General features: G+C 43.7%; 1 protein-coding gene across 1 annotated transcript in view; it reads right to left on the bottom strand.

The window, feature by feature from the left end:
* LOC104524941 (F-box/LRR-repeat protein 20) overlaps positions 1 to 10,740 on the bottom strand; it is a 24,619-nt gene extending 13,879 nt beyond the window's left edge. The window contains exons 1-3 of the mRNA XM_010167968.1: positions 10,679 to 10,740; positions 3,068 to 3,122; positions 1,111 to 1,185 (exon numbers count right to left, since the gene is read on the bottom strand). Coding sequence (XP_010166270.1) covers positions 1,111 to 1,185; positions 3,068 to 3,122; positions 10,679 to 10,740 — 192 coding nt within the window. The remainder of the gene's footprint in view (positions 1 to 1,110; positions 1,186 to 3,067; positions 3,123 to 10,678) is intronic.
* Between the last annotated feature and the right edge of the window lie 7,792 nt (positions 10,741 to 18,532).

The raw sequence follows: 18,532 nt of genomic DNA, 5'->3' as shown, positions 1-18,532 counted from the left end.
TTCTCTCCTTCCTACACAGACCAACGCCAGCAGCAAGGCTGGGAAGCTCCATCCACATCTCCTGCTACCTCCATAGACCAGGAACCACTGGTAACTTTGCTGTACCCTTAGGAAAGTAAATAATTATACGAGTCCAGAACTTTCAGGGCATGTTAACAGATAAAAGTATTTATTATCAAGAACAAAAAATCACACTGTTTACTTCCTTTAAGCAGTGTCAGGTCACTTAGACCCCTGCAAGCATGAAGTCACTGCTGTATCACAGGCCTGTTCCTCTCTCTGTAGAGCAAGATTATTTTAACTCTTTCCTCCACAAATAACGTGTGTATTTCCCACCACTTCCCACAACCTGTGAATCAGTCATCATCTGGTTTATGTCTATAATGAGTTAAAATGAAGCACTCCCTATCTCCCTCCTCAAACATGTTTTAAGGAGGATATAACATTCTGATAAGATATTTAAGGGCTTTTATTTGGGTCTCTTATCTTGATTAATGCCATTTGAATTTTCAGAACAGTGTGACACCAGCATCCATTCCCATCAATGCCGAGCAGTCCACATCTAACAGATTTAGAACAGCTACCACGAAGCATTTCCAAAGATGCATCTTTTGGGAACAACTTTGACCTTGTCCCCTTGAATCTTCACTTACATTTCAATTTTTAAATATTAAAGATAGAGAGGAAAGGACAGACATATTCCAGGCTACATTTCCAAAGATATTGTGGTGGTTTCAGAGTCTTAATGGTCTAAGTCAGTGCTATGTTAACATTTATTTGAGTGAAAGGAAAAGGAGCCTAAATTCTGCTATACAGAAGTAGTAATTTTCCACAAGAACACATCTATTCTTTCTGCTTTCAAAACACACACAAAAATACTTTCCTTCTATTACTACCTTTGCATCTTGATACAGATATATAATTCTCTCCATTTTCAAAAGCTGAATGGATTGCCAAGACTTTAAAGACTCCCTGAAGCTAAGAAGAACTGAAATTAATGATTTCTATCTCCAGGGAAGGTAAAAAGGGTTACATTGGGAGTATTAATCCATTCTAGGCTGTAATTACATTTTAACAAGAAAAATGGGTTTGTATGTCACTTAATTATACCTCAATATCCCTCTGGAAATCAAACAGGTCAATTCGCTGCCAGTTACTGCCATCCAGGGCCAGAACATTCCATGCCTTTAGCGAGGGGAAAAAATGTAAAGGTGTTGTTAATATGAAAAAAAAAACCCCAAAACCAAACAAAAAACCCCACAGTGAGAAAAAAACCTAAAAAACTAGTGAGAAGCTGGTTACAGTTTGTTCCTTATAGAAACAACGTTCTGTCTCTGATGTAAAAGCAATAAGTAATTACAGGCAACAAGGAAAACTCTGCAGTTACCAGAATCACTTGCTCAGACAGGAGTCCCCTCACCTCCACGCAGTCCCCCAGAGAGGTGAGTGCTGGAGCCTGGGCACCTTCACCATCCTGGCTGGAATCTAACTCCCTCTGCAGCATCCACAGCTAAACCAGCACCTTTGAAGGATGCTGGTAGGACCAACGTGAGGATGAAGGACACGAGGACATAGGTGAGTCCCAGAGGAGACCCTACACCAGGCATCTACTCCACCAAGAGAAGTGAAACAAGTCTGAGGGCGTGGAGAACCCGGTGGCACTGGGATGGAGGACTCTGTGGTGAGATCCTGTAAGCAGTGGGGTAGGCTGTCACCTTGCACACTTCTCTTGCCTCCAGCAAAGAGGTTTTCAGCACAGTTCCACAGCTTGGGATGTGGGGTGCTGCATCCCACAGATGGAGAAATTCAAAGCTTTGGAAGTTATCCAGACGAAGTGTCCAGCTCTTACCTGAGATCACAGATGGAGAAATTCAAAGCTTTGGAAGTTGTCCAGCTCTTACCTGAGAACTGTGCAGCACAGTGTTTGCTACCGCTGACTTCAGTGTTTGGTTTGGTGTTTAAACATAAACAACCAAAATCTCATGTGATTTACACCACAAATGAGAACCAGGAACTGAAAGTTGGTAACTCTGCCCTTCATGAATTCAAAAGGTTGTCAACACAGCACCATACTTGAAGTGTTAATTACATAATCAAAGTAAACAACTAGATCTCAGCATAACCATGAGTCCATCATTAGGAAGGAGTGCACGTACACAGGCGTATTTTTACACTACATCTATTACATGCACCAAGGTACATCTCCATCACAATATACTAGTTGTTGTGCAAGCCACGTACAGACTTACAACAGCCAACAGAACTGTAAGCATCAATTGATTTTCTGCATTTTAAATCTCATTGCTGATATCTGGATTAAGGTCTAGTTATTGCCAGGAGAAAAGTAATAGCTCCAGTGGAAAAGAAATGCATCAGCAAGATACAAGTTACAGCACAGCATATTTGAATGTGTGATGGAGGGAACATTGCATACAGCCTGTCTTCTGTGCAGAAACTTTTGTCCTTTACAATACAAGCTGTCTCACATAGTGACTAATAGGTTCTCTGATGCCCTGTGGACTGTGTGAACAGCAACAAAAATGGGAGTACACCTTGACTCGAGGGTAAAAACCATCCTAAACAAAACAGATACTTGGGTTTTTTCTTCCATGCTTACTTCAACTACATCCAAGCAGGAAAGTAAACTTTCATTGACTGTGCAGCATCTTTGTGAATCAAATTTTCTCTGTCTCCACCAAAACCCACAAGATGCTAATTTTAGACTCATCCAAGTTTGGTATTTTCATCAGCACAGGTCACCTGCCAAACCCAGGCTGAGAGGAGAGTTCTTGGGCAAAAAGTCAGGTACCTCCCCTCTGTCACCTGCTCAGGGCCTGGGACACCAGTAAAATTGTATTCAGGCTTTGAGTTCCTCTTCACTGGTGCCATCAGAAGCTTCTGGTATTGCAGCATTAATACAGGACACTAAATAACAACAGCTGAGTTGCACAAAGCTCCCTGGTACAAATCCTCCCGGTTTGACATACTAGGGAAGGCTGGAGGGAGAGGATTGTCACCCAAATCCAATCAACTGTTAAAATCCAGCAGCAAGGAGGAAGGTTCTTACCCTGGAAACTTGAGCACAACGACACAGAGTGACCACATCCAGGAACGAGAAAATTCTGTAACAGAAATAGAAGATACCTTATTGGTTATCTACATTTAAAACAAAGAACGTGGAAAACAAAGGAGGGGGGGGGAAAATACTGGAGACAGCAAAACTTCTTTGTAATTCAGTTGAAAGCTGAGCTGTGAAAAGAAGCGCAGACCTAGCAGTTAACAAATGAAAGCAAAACAGATACTGAGTCACTGGGAAATATTCATCTCACACCTTGTATATTTACTGCCAGTAAACCGAACGATTATTTATCAAACCAGATGCTTTAACAATCAAACGTTCAGTTCAACCAGGATATGGCAGAACAAACAGCCACGTTGGGTTGTTTTGGCTCCTCTGACACAAGAGCATCGCTGTGCCCAGAGCCTCTGTGCCACAAAAACAACATCTTTCACAGCAGCTCTCCAAGAGCCGGCAGCGGAATAATTAACAGTTAACAGATCAAAGCGACGCCACAGCCTGATTTCAGCACATGGATTATTGCTTCTTTTTTTTTTCACACAGCTGTGCTAAATATGAAGTGTTGTTAAGAGGGAGGTAGGAGGAGTATTTTGCTCTGCAGCACTCGCACAGCCAGCTGACTTGTCGCACGGCGCTCGGCAGAGCCGATGTGGTCGCTCCTCTGTGGTATGTCACTCCTCTGCCAGGGCACACCCAAGTGTTCAGGCCAACACCCTGGTGTTGCTGTCCTATTTATTGGGATAAAGGAATTAAGACAGTAATACTTTGCAATGCTATACTGGGCTAAGACATCCATGCTTTTATCTCAGGCATATACACCCCTATCTGTGAATGCAGGAGGAGCTAAGCTCATTTAAAGCTCCCAAATCTGTACCGATATAGCAATATGGTTATTTTATGCTTTATAGTTATTCAAACAATAACTAAACAAACATTGAAACTCTGCCACAAAACGGAGGTCAAGTGGAGAGCAGAAAGGTAATGAGGTCTTGTTCTCTTTGATAGCAGTTACGAAACCATAGGATGAAATGTTTTTGCAAAGATAATACAAGTGTTTGACTACAAAAAACCACTTGCACGTAGGCTTTAGTATTTCAAACTTCAAGACCACTAGAAAGAGAAGGCAAATGCTATCAGATGCGAGTGGTAAAGGCGTGGGGCAGGTGCTTTTGTTCCAATGTGACACACTATTTTATAAAGTACTCTTGTCAGATAAAGTATGGTTGTCCAGGAGAGATTCAGAGAACAAACAGAACTCCTCTGCTCCAAAACTCTCCTCAAGAGAACAGCGTATGCCCAGATTAGCAATTGTTTGGATACCTGCAACACTTGAGTCATCTTCTCACAAGACTGTGGGCTTGGAGGGGGGTGTACATAAGCTTCCCTGCACTCTCAGCAGACTTGTGTGTGCTGGAAGAGGCTCAGGAATGAGAAGATGTTGCTGGCAGCATGTCCTTTTTGTGTGACTTCAAAACCTAACAAACACCCTGGACTAATGTGTTACTGCAGCTCTCATATAAAAACGAGAGAGCTGCACGATGTCTTCATCTCCCCAGTTAAGTACAAAGAATACATGTGAATAAACAGCACAGACTGATGAAGCTGGGGGAAGAGATGCTGAGAACAATGAACAAACATCGTGTGCATCGCAGATCAACTGCATTTTGTCCTGGAGATAAACAACAAGGGGTTATCCAGGCTCTTCCCACTGACACCAAGTCTTCTGCACACATTAATATGTACCACACACCTTCACAGACACCCAGGGATTTGTATATTGTTACAGACAAGCAGCAAATCCTGGATGTTTATTTTAGGAAAGGACACAAGCAAGGCTGAGATGATGTGATACATCCATCGCATGACCAAGCTTTCTTCACCAGCAGGTATAAAAAAAGCCCTTTAGAAACATCAGTGTCAGTGGAAGAAGAGAAAAGGGTAGAGGATGAATGCAGATTATTTATCAAACACAGATGCTGACAGGTATTACAGAATGAGAGCTGCCTAGAGTGGAAAACACCTTTAAGATCATCGAGTCCAATCACCAGATCATCGAGTCCAATCACCAGATCATCGAGTCCAATCACCAGATCATCGAGTCCAATCATTATGTAGCTTAACAGTTAAACATCCAGTTAAGTCAGGATATATCAGAATAAACAGCCACAGGCTCTTCTGTGTTTCTATACTGCCTGAAGCTACTTAGAGATTCAAGGAGCTTGGTTCAAGGCACTTCTCATCTGCTCCTTATGCACCTCATCCTGAGATAAAAATTCCAGTGATGTGCCAAGATATACCTGGTGAAGAGCTCTGGACAAGAGCTAACATGCACTTTACTGTTACAGTTTTGGGAACTCACTCCTGGATTTCAGAAGCAGTTCCACACTTGCTTTTAACTGCTTATAGCCAAGTCTTCCCCTTGAATTAAAAGTCATTTATTCATGCCTGTATGTGAGCACTGAGGATTTATTTAGCACAATGGCAATGTGCAACAATACAAGGAAAGCCTGGGGAAATGATAGATGCTAGGGAAAATTCTTACTTTCACCCTAGATTCCCATCACAGGAGCAAAAAAAATACCAAACTCCATGGGAACAGTGGCTGGGTCAATAACTACACAAGCTTTCTCTATTTTTATTAAAATTGCTTTCTCCATGGAAATCCCAGGCTATTAATAACCACCTCATCCCTCTATCAGGGCTATCAGATCTTGGTCAAATTCTTCACTGCTTCCCGCTCCTCCCTTTCCAGCCTACCCACACAGTAAGAAGGATGTCAACACAGCACAACACTTGCCCCTCTGACCTCCGGGGTTAACATCGCCGAGCGTCGCCAGGAGTTCCTTTGTTGTCTAACTCAGAGACTTTGGCTCCGAAAAGCTTGAGAGCATTTTCCAGTGTTTTCTGAACTGCTCTTGCATTTGTTCAAGAATATTAGCCAATGACTCAGCAGAATCAAAGTGAAAAAATTACTCTTTCAGCAGCAGTCACTATTCCGTTGTGCATTTTGTTCGTCTCAGAATTGGCTCCAAACTACAACCCTTCACATGAACTGGAGAGAACAGCAGGAGCACAGTTAAAATCTTGCAGACATAACGACCCAAGCAAAGTTTGCCAATGACAACAGGTTTTTTCTTCAGCAAGGAGCTGTTAAGGAACATTTAAAAAAAAAAACCCTAAAACCCCACAAACAAGTTGCCCTCGTGACAAAGCAATGACTGAGCAGAGATTGTCTCCCAACAGGAGTACAGCACGGGTGAGAAATGCTGGGTCTCTTTTCAGCAAAGGTCATCTATATGTTCACTTGAAATAACACACATTCTTGCTGTTACCCTGCAGCCCAATTAAAACTAGACTTGACAATGAGGAAACATACTGGGCTGACAGGAAATTTGGATGCAACTTAGCTAGTCAGCTCCAGACCCTCTCTTGGTAATAGAGGGACAATTCCTCCTGGAATGGTTCCAAAGCACCAAATCCTTAGAAAATATCTGCTGCTCTGATCAGATTCAGTTTATCTGGTGAAAGAAAACAGAGATGAGTAAGCAGCCACGAGCTGAACAGGACTACTTGAGTAATGGCTTTCCTGATTCTACCTTCACAGATCAAAAGGCACAGAGCTGGGATGTTTATTTTTACATCCAACACACAGGATTTCTGTTTTGCTCACAGCTGACTGCTGCAGCCTCACATTGGCCTTTTTACTCTCCAGAGTTGACAGCAAGAAAATAATCAACACCCATAACGTTATCATCAAACAGTGATCACAGGTGAAGGCAGACTGAGTATTGCAAACAGGAATTAAAACAAGTCTGGTATTGCAGCAGATTTAACTATTTCTCTGCAAAGTAACTCCCCATGTTTAGGACTTGGCCTGAACAGTCCAGCACCAGACAATTTGGCTAAAACACGCGGCAGTTAAGAGAATTTTTCAGGTTGCAACCTCTTAATCCACTCAGGGTTTTCTAGGACTCCTCACTTTCCCATTGCCACTCTAATTAGATTAGGGTTAAGACTCTAATGAAATCTTTGGATGCTGTGGGCTTTGAGGTGAGCTAGCTTAGACCTTTAGCCTTCTAAAATTATCAACACCAATTTATGTCAGTGACCCACCATTCAAGTTACATTTTGCTCCATACTCATTTTATGCCAACGGGTTGCCCAGGAGGAGAGAAATGACAACTCTGCTGCCAGCTCACCGGTTCCCCACGCGCTCTGTCGCTTCCTTATCCCGACCAGATCCCAAGCTCCTGAGGAATAAACCGTGGGGCTTGAAGGTCAAACAGCAAAGCCAGTGCCAGTGACTGGATGTGCTGAAAATGGGCTAGCAGGCAGCAGGAGGTGGCACGGAGTAAAAGCTGCTTACACCAGGAGAGAACTGAAAACTGCTTGACCTGCCCATGAACCGATAAGGAAAAGACAAACTCCTGCAGGCTGGTCCCCTTCACCCTGCCAAGCATAAGCTGTTTAGCAGCCCCACGTCACACCGAGAGTAAACCTTCTTCAGGAGACCAGCAGAGACCACCACTGCCACAGAAAATCCAGGCTTGTGGTTGGGATCTGGCTTCCAGACGAAAAGCCACTGGCAGGCAGCCCTCAAAGAATGAAAGCACCTTTTCAGCAGGGCATCATTAATGCCAGCGCAGGGAAACATGGGGACACGATGCTCCTTCATGAGAAACGACCTCAGCCAAAGCCAACGTGGACCACAAACTCACTGTTCAGAGTCACCGAGTCAGTTGCTGCCCAAAGAGGAGCTGGCAGCAGCAAAGGAGCGAGGGCAGAACTCCACTTTGGGCTGGTTTGGCTCATTCCTAAGAGTGTAAAGGTGTAAGCTCCTAGAAACTCATCTAGGAGACAGGACTTTTCCTAGAGTCCAGCTAGGAGTTTCTCCTAGCTGAGAACCTCAGCAGGTACAGCAGTATGGGGACAAGTATTTGTGACCCATCAGCTGATCTCTCTACCCACACGCTGCAGGACAGAGTCCTGCTCTCAGGGAAATGCAGGACAAACATCACTGCTACCAGCATGGTGGTAGGGCAGAAGGTGACATGGCAGCTGAAACATGGACGTGTTTAAAGGAGAGGTTTCTGAGGACAGCCCTCCAGAGTGCTTCACACCTCCACCCCATCCTCCCAGACAAACACATTACTGGAGTTGCTCATTTCTGCACCTTGGGGTGTGACAAAGGCTGCTGTTCACCCCTTTTATATCCTCCTCCTCCTCTTTATTTTGCTCAAATCCAGCTTTCCACTTCGCAGCCACATACATGAGACATCAATGCCATCTGCAGAATGAACAAACCAGAGAACAAGACACTACGCAGCAGCGCCGCTTAAACACTTCAGTCTTTGTCTTGTAGACAGTGACACTCATTTACAGGAGATTCCTGCAGATAAATGCATCCAAGTTTCTCTTTCAAAGGCTGCACTGTCAATGCACACTAATTAATTTTCACAGTATGCTAACAGTGAGTTCCAACTCTCAAAACCATTACTTATGAACTTTAACATTTATAAACTTCATCTCGTGATTTTTTTCCCAGGTTCCAACACAATCCTGAACACTTTCTCTGTTCTACAGCAGGTTCAGATGATGAGTGACACCAAGACACAAAAGACAAGCATTTCTCCAGGGCAGAAGCATGTGTACTGCTGAGAACTCAGCCACGCTGTGGCTTGTACTGACAAAATTCCCTGCTTGGTGTGGGACCTCCCCTCCTACTAACCACAAATCCTTCTCTGATTGTCTAGTGATGTTCCTCAACATCAGCTACCTCCTACAGCCCAAGAAGTGCTTACTGGTTCCACTCAGGATCATTCCACTTTGACAGATCCACCGCAAAGCTCCTCCACGCTCTAATCAAGGTCCTGCACCTTGGGAGCCCAGTGCCCACACATCTCTTCCCGTGAAGTCCACACAAAACCTCAGTTAAATTCCACCCCCCAACCTTTTTCTCCCTAGCAGATTCCCTGCTTTCCCCACACCACACAAACCCCTGGCCTCATCCCACAGCAGTGCTCTTCACAACCTGTCCTCAGCCTAAGTCTTGTCACCTTACCACGAGGGCAAATCCTGGTTTTGTTGCATCTGCAATACCAGCACCTACTTGCTCTCATAATGAGAAAAAGAATCACCTCTCAGAAATCCAGAGAGACATTTTTCTCTCACTCTTCAAATTCCCTTTTTGCTGCAACACATCCACAGCAATAGCTCAGGGCAAGTGCTGGGTGAAGACAACTGCTGTCACCTGCAAAAAAACTGCATAAACTCATCGGGACTAGAACATCCTAACGTTTGTTACTCCATCCTGCTCCTCTCACACACTGCTTTTTTTCTCTCACTCTTCAAATTCCCTTTTTGCTGCAACACATCCACAGCAATAGCTCAGGGCAAGTGCTGGGTGAAGACAACTGCTGTCACCTGCAAAAAAACTGCATAAACTCATCGGGACTAGAACATCCTAACGTTTGTTACTCCATCCTGTTCCTCTCACTGTCACTCCCAGCTACCTGATGCTGATTTTTACAGGGCAATCTCTCCACAGCAGGGTCAATCATTTGCCTGTAGACCTGGCTCAAAACCCAGATACCCACAGTAGCAGCAAGGAGGGTGTTAGAAGCCAGACATCTTGCTGTTGGATGAATAATACTGGAATAAAAGAAACTGAATCAGATTAGAGATATCATCACAGAGAACAGAGGAGGCAGTGCAGTCAACAGAAGAAAAGGAAGAGTCAGACTTTTTTTTTTTTTCTTCTATTAATTTTATTTCACAAGTGAGCTAGAAGCAGTTTCCTGTGTCAGAGCTCCTCTCCCCAGATTTTTATTGCCGTTAAACGTTGACAGTACTACACAGTTTCTTGCAGGGTAAGAATTTTTGTCCGTGTTAATAATTCCAGTGGGCACCTGCAATTGCCTTCACCATTTACAGTCCAGCATCTCAGCTTAAAGACCTGATGAACACAAATTTACTTCAAGATGCCAAGCTGTGACGACTCAGGTACAACCACACACACCACACACATCATCACACGACTCCTGTGCTGGGGAAGGTGAACTTAAAAACGTGTTTATGTGTGAATGTGGAAGGGCAGCACAGGGAGGGGGCAGAGCTGTCTACCCAGATCCACAAAGTCTGACCTGTTTCATCTTTGCCAACAGGACCATCCTGCCAGGTGCTGAACATCTCGTATTGATGAGGAACAGGACAAAGTCTGCTCTGGCATAACTGGAGCAGAGGAACTGATTTTATTTATTTATTTATAAATGGAACACTTTTGAGCCAGGCAGAGTCCTATTCTACACATAAGTCTATACTTACCATTTATTTTCATTAAGGACTTACTTAGTCCTTAATTCTTCCATCTACAAACCCAGCAACCAGCAAATTAATTTGACATTATAAAAAACCAAAACCTAATAATATTTAACATAAACTGCTGCCGATGCAGACCTTTGATCTGTTTCTGTTTGTCTCTGGCTTCATAAGTGACCTGATCCAAGCTCATGATTTATGAGCATACAAGTAAAATCAGCTACTGGCTGTAAATAACAAGACACAACAGTCTCAGAGCTTACAAACAGAACGGAGTCTTACCGAAGCAGCAGCTCTTTTGGAAGTTTTTTGTTGATCACAGCTTCATCATTGTTTGAAAACATCTGTAAACAAAAACAATTTAAACATTTTAGCTATATATTTTCATTAAGGAAACAAAAAGCTGCTTTACTCTGGGGAAAAAGCTGCTGGTTAACAAAGCCATTTCAAGAGAGACATCTGGTGCAATAAATTCTCCAAAGGTAAAACTTTGTGCTCAAGCTTTCCAACTCCTGGATTGGACCCTAGTTGGGGAGAATATTACATCCAATATAGTTTAAAAAATGGTCCAAGAATGCTTTGCAGTTCAACAGATGAAATATAAACTGAGATTGTGAATTTATCTCTTGCAGTAAATGATAATTAGGAGGTACCTGTGGGCTGGCACTGGCCACAGGCAGGTATCACCTGGGGCACTACCACGGGCTCCCATCTGTGGGCCAGTTCTGTGAAGGGACACCAAAGCACGGGCACTTGAAACCCATAACGTGTAACTACACATCAAACCAGCGTATGGCAAACAGGTTGGAGGGAAGGGCTGGGACAAGAATCATCAAACAGCCCCAACATCCAGCGAGTGGAGGTTGGAGGTGCAGGTACAGCAGAGCTGGTTTCTGGAACAGAAAAGGGTGCAGAGTGCTGGTGAACTGGAGCCTGAAGAAAAGCGTTGCAGTGCCCGTATCGTGCCCACAGCAAATGGTTTGAGAGCAGCTCTGAGGAGCTTGGGGACAAACAATATTTTTTTTTTTGTTTTAAATCACAAAAATGTGATCTTTGGTGCTGCATCAGGAGGAGAGATGACTCTGGGAAAGCACTGTGTTCTCCCAAAGCATTGAAGCCAGAGCTATTTGTTGTATCCCATAAGCTTTTCCACACAAAGCTTTTTATCATAATGGCCAAACAATTTACACATCTGAAATGGACTCTTCAACCAGCTGAAATAATCATAGAATGGTTTGGGTTGGAAGGGACCTTAAAGATCATCCAGTTCCAACCCCCCTGCCAGCAGCAGGGAAACCTTCCACTAGACCAGGTTGCTCAAAGCCTCATCCAGCCTGGTCGAGAACACTTCCAGGGAGGGGGCATCAACAACTTCTTGGGCAACCTGTTCCAGTGTCTGACCACCCTCACAGTGAAAAACTTCTTCCTAATATCTCATCTAAACCTCCCCTCTTTCAGCTTAAACCCATTTCCCCTTGTTCTGTCATTAACTGCCCTTATGAAAAGTCCCTCCCCAGGTTTCTTGTAGCCCCTTCAGGTACTGGAAGGCCACTAGAAGATCTCTCTGGAGCCTTCTCACTAATCTTCTGAGCCTTCTCAATAATCCCACTACCTGCAACGGTGAGAGAATCTTCTCTTTTCTAAGGAGTCCTGAGAAAAAACAGACAGCGAAGCCTCATGTGCTTCTTAAAGAATATATTTAAATATTAAATATATTTTAAAGACTTAATATTGTCTTGCCATGGTGAACCAACAAACAAACAACCTCCGCACGCTTACGCCTGTGGGAGGGATGATTTGAGTGATCTGTGAACTAAGACTGCTGAGCAGCAAAACCTCACTCTGTTTAGAAGCACACTTCCAACATTTCCAAAAGCAAAGCAGGGAATAAGGAGAATGAGCTTTAATTTCATTAATAAACTTTCTCTTTAATCTCTTTAATTAAGAGCTGATCTTCCTGAGCTACATACCTGGTAGGAAAAAAAACCTGCTGCTGAAGTTACAGGCTGAAAAAGCTGATTCTTATAGTTGATGAAGTGTTCTGAATCAATTTAGTTGTATGTATGCAAAGCGAATAAAACCAGCAGCAGCTGGGTCACTTCAGTGGCAGAGGATCAGATTAAGAGTTAAAAAAGGAAAGTAAGATCTTAATGGCTTATGGAGCTGTGTGCTTCATCTCACTGACAGACCACAGCTCCTCCAAGCAGCAAATATTCTGTACCTGAGCATCAATCCAACCCCATCACCTACCAAAGGAACCACCATAGCTCAACATGCTGCCACTAAGGAGCTTTTTAATAGGTTCTAATCAGTGAGAACAAACTGACAACAGAATAACAGCAGAGAACACAAAAAACAATGCTTTTGGAGACAGCCAGACTGAAAAGTCGTGTTTCTAAATCACAGTTTGCTTTTTAGTTATCTGGAGATACTGAAGCATGATGCTGAAGTGGGACACGAACTCTCCAGCATGTCACACAGAAGAAAAGTGTTGCTTTCCCCCCCCCCACAGACGCTTTTATCACTTCCCACCACAAGATATCACAAGTTAGCAAGTCCTAAACGGTCCACTAGACAGGCAACTACTCAGCCCGTTTTGCAGATAATTAAAATGGAAGTTTTGCCATTTCCCCAGCTAACACAAATTCTGTGAAGTCTGTTCCCTCAGAGACCAGGGCAGAAGAGCAGCTCCTCAAGCCAAGGACTGTGTCCAGACTCACAAACGTTACCTGACGCCTGGCAGACAACCACAGAGGGTTGGGACAGACGTGGCTGAGGCTGGGAAAGGAGCTCAGGGGTGTGTGCACTCTGGGACTGGATCATCTAATTAGGTGGCTCAGCTGATCAGCTGGGAAATTAAGGAAATTCTGGAGAAAGCTCTAATGAAGGAGAAATGCAGAGGAATTACTCCTGGGAAAACGAGACTCTGGTTTTCCTTCTCCCAGTTATAAGAACAATAGTCAACAGGCAGATCTACCCTCATTCCCACTGTTGTCCAGGCCAGAATTTCACATCTGAACCAGCATCCTCCACCCCCCTCACAAAAAAAAAAAGGGGGAGAGAAATTAAAGGAGCAAATCAGATAGCAGTAAGAGACTTCCGAAAAGGAACCAGAGTAGGAGACAACAGGCAAAGGACAGGAAGTATTAAAATAGAGATTCCAGAAGCAGCCAGCCAGCATTTTCTGTCTCATCTGTATTGGCAACAAGGCTTTGTCTGAATTCAGATTTTCCTGTGAGAATACAGACAATCATCTCTCTGCCTGTTGTTAACTGAGGCTGCACATCAAGGACTCACAAACAGCTTTGTGCAAAACACAGGTAACTTCTTGACTTCTGCCCCTTCGGTTGCTCAGCAGAGAATTCTTACCTCGATCCCAGTGCAAACCAAAGCCTGACACTGGTTTTCTGCAGAAGCCACCCTTTGACCAGGACTACACTAAACAAACATGTGGTTTTTGTCTTACTAAAAAAGTCCTTGGACATAAACATGGGAGGGCTAAGGCAGGATGTGCTCCAAATTCAAGTCCTTCCCTGCACTTTCCCCACACTAACTGGAAACCCCCAAAATTATAACGCAGGTGACAGAAAACTGGTACTTCTCAGGATGTATTTATGGGCACTGCTGTGCTTCTCCCCAGAGCACCATCAGCCAGAAGCACTCAAATCAAGCAAGTTTATGAAAACAAATGGATAAACATGACCAAATGATACAGTTCTTGCTGCCTCACACTGAAGTCACTCAGCACAACGTGTAATTGTCCATTTGTTTCAGTAACTCTTCACTTGCCTTTCAGAATATTCACATTTTTCTACCAACTGGCTCAATTCACCTGGTTGCCCAGTTTCCCCAGCAGCCTGTCAGTGCTCTGCACGGGCAGGAGAAACAGATTTATCTGCTAATAGCATAGGAACCAGAGTTGCTATTCAGCCATGGGTTGTGTCAGCCCCTCATTACAGGGCACAGTGACCCAAACTGGGTCATAGGTATGACACCAACACAGGATCGAGGTGACAGCACCTTGCAGCTGAGTGTGCAATGGATAACTGTCTAATTACGAGTGTCCCTGAACAAGAAACACCTACATATGTCCTGTACTCATCATACATGCAAAGAGGGAGATGAACAACAGTTGATGCAAGCTCTGTAGGTGAAGCAACCCGTAGCAGGCAGGCATTATTTGAGTTAAAATATCAAGTAGAGCATTGTGTCATTATTACAGCCATTCATTTAGCCTTTGAGCAAGTCTTGCATTGTCATGGACCAAGCTTCAAAAGCCACACAAGCAACAAGCACAGAGATTCATCTTAGTTCTCTCCTTCAGGTCTCCTCGTCTCCATCCTGCCCAGAGTGAATGGATACGGTCGATATTTAGCACATAAATGGGGTGTTCACATGCTGGAGTGATTCAGGTGCTGTGTTCACAGAGAGACTGTGCAACTGCTCCCTGTGACGTGACACACACGTGTGCCACTGGCAAATGCCAACACCAAAGGTGGTACAGCCAACATCTACAGCTCCTCTCAGGAAATCCATACTCAATACACATCTGACTATATTTTACTAATTTCCATCCAAGAAAAATTGCTACATTAATATGAAGGTCTCGGTATCAGGTTGATTGACTCATTCCACAGCATCAAGCAGAAGCTTCTCCAGCGAGAAGAAGGTTCATCCAACAACTTCTGCAAAATTTCAACCTTTGCTTCCAGTACAGTTACACTCCCCATACCCCCAGGTTCCACAGAAAGTCTCTAAAAATACACAAAGTTGTCTTTCCTGGTTTACAGAGAGATGGAAAAACTCCACAAGAGCTGCTCCAGAGCCCGGCTCCGAGAGGGCTCGTGGCTGCAGAGCTCTCCTGCGGTCTGGGCTGGCAGAGGGAGGGGGCAATGCTTTCCTGGAAGTGTCACATCTGGCAATGGTTTTGATTTTATTGTTGGGGAAGGCCTGGAGGGGTGTTCCTACAAAGAATAAAAGTTTTGGGGTTTTTTTTTTTTCACTTTTTTGTGTTTGGAAAAAATACATTTGAGAAGTTTCTAAATGAGTTATTTCAACATTTACAGTTTACTGGAAGTAATGAGGAATATTAAGGTACAGAATACAAAGCACGTTTATTTTACATTACCCTAAATGCTCAAAATGACTCTCTGTAAACGATTCTGAAGTCACTGGCTGTGTTTCTAAGTGAACAACAGCTTACTCGGCTGACATACCAAAAAGACTTTCCATCAGCAGAGACTTTTTCCCAATAAAGCACAGTTTAGACACACAGATACACCAGACTGCCTTGTCTATATGACTGCAGACACTGAAAAACACCATCAATTGGCCCAACATTTTGTTGGGACAGAGTTTTAGCCACTGAAGAGACGAGGAGCAGAAAAGGGACAGTCGATTTGCAGCGTAACATGGGTGGTCTATAATTAAGGCACGTCTCTAAAACATACAAACACAGCAGCTCCAAGGCTGGAACTTCAGAACTTGAACTGAACAACACAGGGAGCTACATCCCAGTGCCACCAAAACCCTGCTTTGGCAGGGAGGGAAAATTACCAGCATAAAACTTCAAGGTTGATCACCAGGAGGCATTCACTTCCCATGTGACTGTTTGCTGAGCTTGTTTGTGCATAAAAATGTACATCACAGAATCCCAGAATTGCCTGGATTGGAAAAGGCCTTGAAGATCATTGAGTCCAACCATGAACCCAACACTGACCAGTCCCCCACTAAACCATGTCCCTCAGCACTGTGTCTACACGACTCTTCAATCCCTCCAGGGATGGGGACTCCACCACTGCCCTGGGCAACCCCTTCCAATGCCTCAGAACCCTTTCAGCAAAGAAATTCTTCCTCACATCCCATCTCAACTGCCCTGGCCACAACTGGAGCCCATTTCCTCTTGTCCTGTCCCTTGTTCCTTGGTTGAACAGACCCACCCCCACCTCTCTCCACCCTCCTTTCAAGGAGTTGTAGGGATTGTGGTGGGCACTGAGGAGGAACCTCACCACTCTCTATGCTTTTACCAAGACACGAAGATGGTCACACATGAGGCTGGGCTCTTTGAAGCACACATCATCCTGAAAAGTACTGAAAAAACCTTAATTTAATAGTGGTATGTTCAGTTGGACAAGAAACAGGCAACCATCAACACGAGCAGGATATCAAGTAATTGTTGGTGTTTGTACTTGATGTGAGCCAGCAGCATCATACAGCTGCTGCACACACCAGCCTGGTGGGAGCACTCACTGCACCAACGACAAACCCAGCTGGTTTCCAACCCAGACTGCATCTGGTGTCAGCACAGGGAGGGGAATGGTTGGACTTAAAAATATATATTAAAAAAACCCCCAAATAATCACACAAAGCTTCACTTCAGAAGCATCAGCGACAAAACCAACAACTGAGCACGCGGCGTTAGCCGAGATGGGGACTTTGAACTCAAACATTTCTCTTGTAAAAGGGGAAAATTCAAAGCTCAGTGGAGAAAAAGGGATGAAGCTTATTTGGAGCTTTATGGAATTAGCAGCTACAAGGTTAGAAAAAGGTATTTGGTACACTCAGAGCCATAATTCTCCACCTGAATGTTCACTCAAGTGAAAAACATCTTGGGGTCTGGCATGCCCAGCCCCTGGAGAACACAGACTGAAAAATCCCCAACTGCCCAAGAAGTGGGAACAAAACACAGTGTGCACTGCCCTGGCTAAGGACATGACCTGGTCGATGCAGAGAGAGGGAAAGAAAGCAGATGGATATCCATTTTCAGTCCAAAAACCAACCAAACAACAGAGACATCCACACAGGGCAGCAGCAGGAAATGAAAACTACGAGTATTTCTGCAAATAAGGACAAACACAACCAATAAACTCTTTCATGTCTTCATATAAAGCCAACTTCATGCAAAATAAGCAATACCGAATTTAAAAGCATGTCCTCTTAAAAAAAACAAACTATGAAATATTAGTAAATATGTTAATTTTAAATTACTGCAACGCCGTTTCTGTTACACAAGTAAAAGAAACTTCTCCCAGCAGCTTTCCAAACACAAAATAAAACAGCAACCAGGTGCTGAGGGGGAGATTTTAGCTGTTGTGTAGACCCAGAGCTCACTGTCCTTGCTCCACAAGCAAACGCTGGCCAGACCCTCCACAACTGCTCAGAACCACAGGAAATGAAGCAATTAAAACCAAGACAGAAAGCAGACTGCAATTATTAGAGAGTAAATAATGCATTCTGGAAAGTGTTTTTAAGCTAGGAAAGGTGGGGACTCGACAGCTGCCATCATAAATTAAGGATTACATATGTAGCTGGTGTATTTTGTCACTTTGTCACCCCACCCAATCTGTATCATGGAGACGCTTTAGAGATTAACCTTCAGAGCTGCAAAAGAGCCTTTTGCTTTTCTGAGGTGAAAGAAATGAAACATCTGCACAAATCCATTCCAAGAATTGAAATCCAGGCGAGTCAGAGATGCCCTCTGAGGTGTTCTTCAGCTTCACAGCTGCTGGCTCCCATCCAAAAATGTAGTATTACTGGTAGTATTTATATCACTTTTATCTGCTCCTGTCCATACGTAGGAGATGAACAAGCCCAGTATGGAGTCATTGAAACAAGACACATGTCAAACCCAGCTCATGGCATACAATTCCAATCTAGTAAAAAAAAAGCTGAGCATAAAACAGAAAACAAAAACAAAGTGGAATTAATTCTGTATTTCCTTTGGAAAAGCTCAGTGAAGCTTTGAAGTAACTTCTCACCAACACTGTCAAGATATACGAACACCTCACCTCTAGTTCTCTTCATTTTGGAAAAAAAAATCTACCACAGTTACAGGGTTGAAATAACTGAGATGTGAATGACACGTGTTGAGTGTTGATTCAGAAGTGCCCCTGCCCCAGTACAAGATTTCAGGGAAGCAGGAGTTTAAGCAGCTGAGCTGTCTTACTGGAGGCAAAGGAAGAATTACGCTGGAGATAAGCCACACAGAAGTGACAGTGAAATACAAGGCTCTTCGGAGGACACCATACAAAGCATAAAGTTGTTTACAACCACGAGCAGTTCAGATTGGGTGAATTTTCCTTCTAGCTTTTAGTTACACAGGGAAATTTTTTTTTTCCTCTTAAAAAAAAAAAAAAA

Source organism: Antrostomus carolinensis, unplaced genomic scaffold, assembly GCF_000700745.2.
Source record: "Antrostomus carolinensis isolate BGI_N321 unplaced genomic scaffold, ASM70074v2 scaffold435, whole genome shotgun sequence".
Lineage (NCBI taxonomy): Eukaryota > Metazoa > Chordata > Aves > Caprimulgiformes > Caprimulgidae > Antrostomus > Antrostomus carolinensis.
Note: the sequence above shows the minus strand (reverse complement) of the source record. Positions and strands in the feature narration are given on the sequence as shown.